At 40.3% G+C, this 3,961-nt stretch overlaps 1 protein-coding gene across 1 annotated transcript; it reads right to left on the bottom strand.

The window, feature by feature from the left end:
• Positions 1–285: 285 nt before the first annotated feature.
• Positions 286–3,341, bottom strand: LOC109193282 (alpha-(1,4)-fucosyltransferase). The gene is made up of 3 exons (XM_019344142.1): positions 2,568–3,341; positions 1,207–1,380; positions 286–1,031 (listed from the first exon to the last, which is right to left on the bottom strand). The coding sequence occupies exons 1-3, from the start codon at positions 3,063–3,065 to the stop codon at positions 462–464; spliced, it is 1,242 nt and encodes a 413-aa protein (XP_019199687.1). The 5' UTR covers positions 3,066–3,341; the 3' UTR covers positions 286–461.
• Positions 3,342–3,961: the final 620 nt, after the last annotated feature.

Here is a 3,961-nt window from a genome sequence, read left to right as displayed (position 1 = left end):
ATAAACTATAAACTCCTAAATAAGTTCTGCCAACCAGAGCCCCAGACTATCATTTATGCTTTTAGTCATCTCAAATTTTTTTATTTCTGGTGCTTAAGTTAATTGGATGATTTTACCATGTTTAAAACAGACGTTGGCCGAAAATGTCTCTAAAGGACCAAAAGTATTCCAAAATTAAAAGTTTGAAATCAGTGAAGGCAAATATGGTAAGGCAAATATGATAATATAAGACTAAACAATACTTAAAATTGGTGAAACCGAAGAATACAAAACGCAAAGGAAATGTACAAATATGTGCTTGTAAATATAAACCAAAATCCTGTATGATTGATGTGTTATTGTTCCAATTTCTACATGCAAACTGCCTGTGTATATTCCCAACCCAAACTACTCTAAGGGAGCATTAAGAAACAAAATCTTGACATCTCAGCAATTAATATTCAAGGACATTTACTATGCTGTCAAGAGGCTTCAGCATTTCTTCCATTTTTCTTGCTAACAGCTTCACAAAGCCTACAAGGTAAAGTATCCAAGCTAGCTGCTCGGGTTTTTCGATAGTTTCCCATCACTCCACATCTCCTCCACGCGTGGTATTCTGCATAGGCCACGGGATCGTTGGCGAGCGCCTTAACGTAGGAAGCGAGTTCCTCCAAAGACTTGAACTTTGTCCCGTCGATGATCGAATGTGGAGGGACGAAGTCCTGGACATTCGGGGCGCCAAAGTAAATGGGTACAGATCCGGATTCTAGGGCGTAGAATAGCTTCTCGGTTACGTAACTCTCCGTCATGGTGTTCTCGATAGCGAGGACGAACTTGTAATGGGACATTGCACAGTGCAAGTGGTCCCACCATTTGGGCGCCTCGTTAGGGTCCTTGATGCAGTCGGGATAAAGGGTGAGTGCGTTATCAAGGCCGCCTACGTTGTTCAAGCACTTGCCGAACGAATGGGTTGGAAGCAATCGGAGTAGTTGTTTCGCCAGTTTATTTCTTTCGGGGAGACAACGGGATGAAGACCAATAAACGAGCGTGTCCTACAAGTCGAAAAACACACAAACATTTGTAGTGATGACCAATAAAAAGAAAGAAGATAAGACGGGAAATCTTCATGGTATAAACAATGTCTGTGCAGGCGCCTCCTACAGTTAGGGCCTGCTTAGGACACCTCGTGATCTGACCAAAAAAAAAACAATGCCTGGGTGCACTCACATTTCTCTTATAGGAAGACAGATGATAATTCCGATTCTTGTGAAAGATCGATCCAGCATAGGTCGATTGGACATCGTCTTTCGCATGATAGCTAATAAAGAGATCCTCATATCCTGATCTCGTCCTGCCGGCTTCAAGATCCATATATACACGTAGTGGTTCACCTTTCCGTCTCTGACCAAAGACATTGCTATGAGGAAGGTGAGCAGAATGTAATAAGGTGCAAGCAAAAGTAATAATAAAGGAACAAAAAGTTGAAAAACATAATTTTGCCTCGGGATAACTCGATCATTATAATTACCCTATAACCAAAACCAAGAAATAGCAAAACCACAGAACTCCTAAAGGCTTCCGATACTTTATCCCCATTCAAATACATATAGATTCAAGATAAGCACACAGTTGCAATATCACACTATTATAGCATAATTGCAACTTGTTCATATCTTACCTAGACGCTAGAACATCATCCCCGCCAACAAGGCAAATTGTTCATATCAAGCGAGAAGACACAGAGACTTGGTTGCTCAAGACACGAACTTCAAATCAAAAGATTACTACGTGACCACAACATTCTATAAGTTCTCTTCTCACGTAAGCTAAAACTCAATCCAAGAAAGTGCTCCTTCCTTTTTATTTTCATTTTCTTCTTGTTTTTTTGCTTTTTCAAAAATTACTTCACCCTCACATTCAAGGTTAAAATTCACAATAAGCGCCTCTACGTATTAGCTGAAAAGACCAGGTTTGTATCCTTATGTATCAATTTACCGAGTTAACCGCCTTTTTTTGGGGTATAGTCCAGGGTTTCCACCGTCGGACAAAGTGACTAATCCCCTCGCTGGATTATAGGCACCTCTATTGGGTGGGACAGCTGGCCTAGAGATTTAAGACTGCTCCATACCCAAAACCAAGGATCGAACCCTTAACCTTTGGTTAAGGATGGATGAGTCCCTTCTAATCAACCACACCCCCAGGTTACCGAGTTAACCTCCTTAAACATTCTCTTGATTAAGACCCCATAGCCTAACTTTCCCCAAAATTTGATTAATCCTCTACTGCTATGGAACTTCATGGAGGTGTCTCAGCAATTATGATACCACCGTCAATCTAAGTCTCAGGTTTCTCTCAACTGATGGACTATAACTATGAAGTGCAGGAAAATTGCAGAGGATGAAATAATGAACCCAAATCATAATGTTTAGGTAAACCTAAAACACAAATTGAAGCTACAGAATGCAATCAAAATTCAAAAGAAAATGCAAACTAAAAGAACATTCATACAAGAACAGATACCAAGTTACCAACAAGCCTAAATTAGAAAAAAAAGTCATGATTTGAGCTAAAATGATGGAGAAAGTTACCTTAAGAGGAGGAGTACTAGTCTCAAACAACAAAGCATCAGGCTTATCAGCCATAACTGGCAATTTAGTCCACAAACAGCTAAGCCCACATCTACAAGAATACAAATTATCCATCCCATCAGGAATCCAAGTCCACCCTTTGACCAGAATACTCACATGGTTCATTTTCAACTCCCCACATTCCAATTCACCCTCATCAACACCTTGCAGAGAAGCATAAGAAGAAATCAAACCCGACCCATTTCCGAACCCCCCTCCGTGCTTCTCTCTGAACTGGGCACAACCCACTTTAGAATCCCACTTCTTGAAAGCCCCCAAGAGGTTCTGGAACGGATCGGGCTTGGAATCTGACAAGGACGCAAGAAAGATTGAGTCTTTGGGTGAGGGGATTGAGGAAGATGCGGATGGGAAATCAAGAAATCCTGCGAAGAAGAGGATGAAGAGCCCGAAGCTCAACATGGTGGTGGCAGCAAAGGTGTTGAGGGATTTCAATGGCATTGTTTAGAGGGGAAGTTCACGGAGGGATTGTGGGTCTTCCAAAGTCATAATTTGCTCGTGCTTCTTGCCTCGGGAGGGAATGTAATGTAAGAATTACGCTTAATGGTGGTTAGATCAGGCAAAACCTACCGCCATTCTATATGCTAGATTGCTAGGAACTAGGAAGGAGAAAGAAACGTTAAAATTGATTGTGTACGAGAGAGCCTACGACTCTACTAGGCTATGTGCCGGCAGAAATTGGGTAACTTGAAACTATCTAGACTAGGTTTGGGTTAATCGAATTGGAAAGAATTGTTAATTTATGATGTTTTAATGGTTGACTTGTTGTAATAATGTTCAACATTCAACTTTAAAATTTTGTTTTTTCTTTGTTATATAGATTTTTCAATTTGTCTTAGACTAGTCTTATTTAGATCTTAGCCTCCACCTCTCCATTCTTCTTCTAAAAGGCTAACCCCAACCCTAAGGGTCTTTCACACGCCGACCCAACAGAGTACTTGGGAGGATGTAAATCATGGTAACTAACTGAACATGAACCACAGAACCTAGATTTGTGCTCACTGCGCACAAAAAATCCCCCTCACTTTGAGAGGTTGCTCCCACACTGCCGCTGGTGAGACTCGATCCCACCTCTCCATTCTTAAAATTACTGGAGAATGTAAATTGCAAGTCGCATACACTTTTTTGTGGTGATAAACCAAACGAAAATTTATACTTTGAGCTCAACAAAAAGATAGACAAGAATAGAACTTGACCTTTTGAAATGAGAATTATACTCCACCACTCAGTCACCCATTTCAAGGCACTTATACGACATATTTTCTTTATTATTATTCATTCATTATACAACAAAATTTAATAACCGTTGTCTTTAAGGAAAAAAATAATGAAAGTTA

The sequence above is a fragment of the Ipomoea nil genome, unplaced genomic scaffold, assembly GCF_001879475.1.
Source record: "Ipomoea nil cultivar Tokyo-kokei standard unplaced genomic scaffold, Asagao_1.1 scaffold1848, whole genome shotgun sequence".
Lineage (NCBI taxonomy): Eukaryota > Viridiplantae > Streptophyta > Magnoliopsida > Solanales > Convolvulaceae > Ipomoea > Ipomoea nil.
Note: the sequence above shows the minus strand (reverse complement) of the source record. Positions and strands in the feature narration are given on the sequence as shown.

Coding starts and splice junctions, on each gene's coding strand:
- LOC109193282 (XM_019344142.1), bottom strand. CDS start 3,065: ATGCCATTGAAATCCCTCAACACCTTTGCTGCCACCACCATGTTGAGC. Junction 1,381..2,567: donor CTAGTACTCCTCCTCTTAAG/GTAACTTTCTCC, acceptor GTCTTTGGTCAG/AGACGGAAAGGTGAACCACT. Junction 1,032..1,206: donor TGTCTTCCTATAAGAGAAAT/GTGAGTGCACCC, acceptor TTCGACTTGTAG/GACACGCTCGTTTATTGGTC.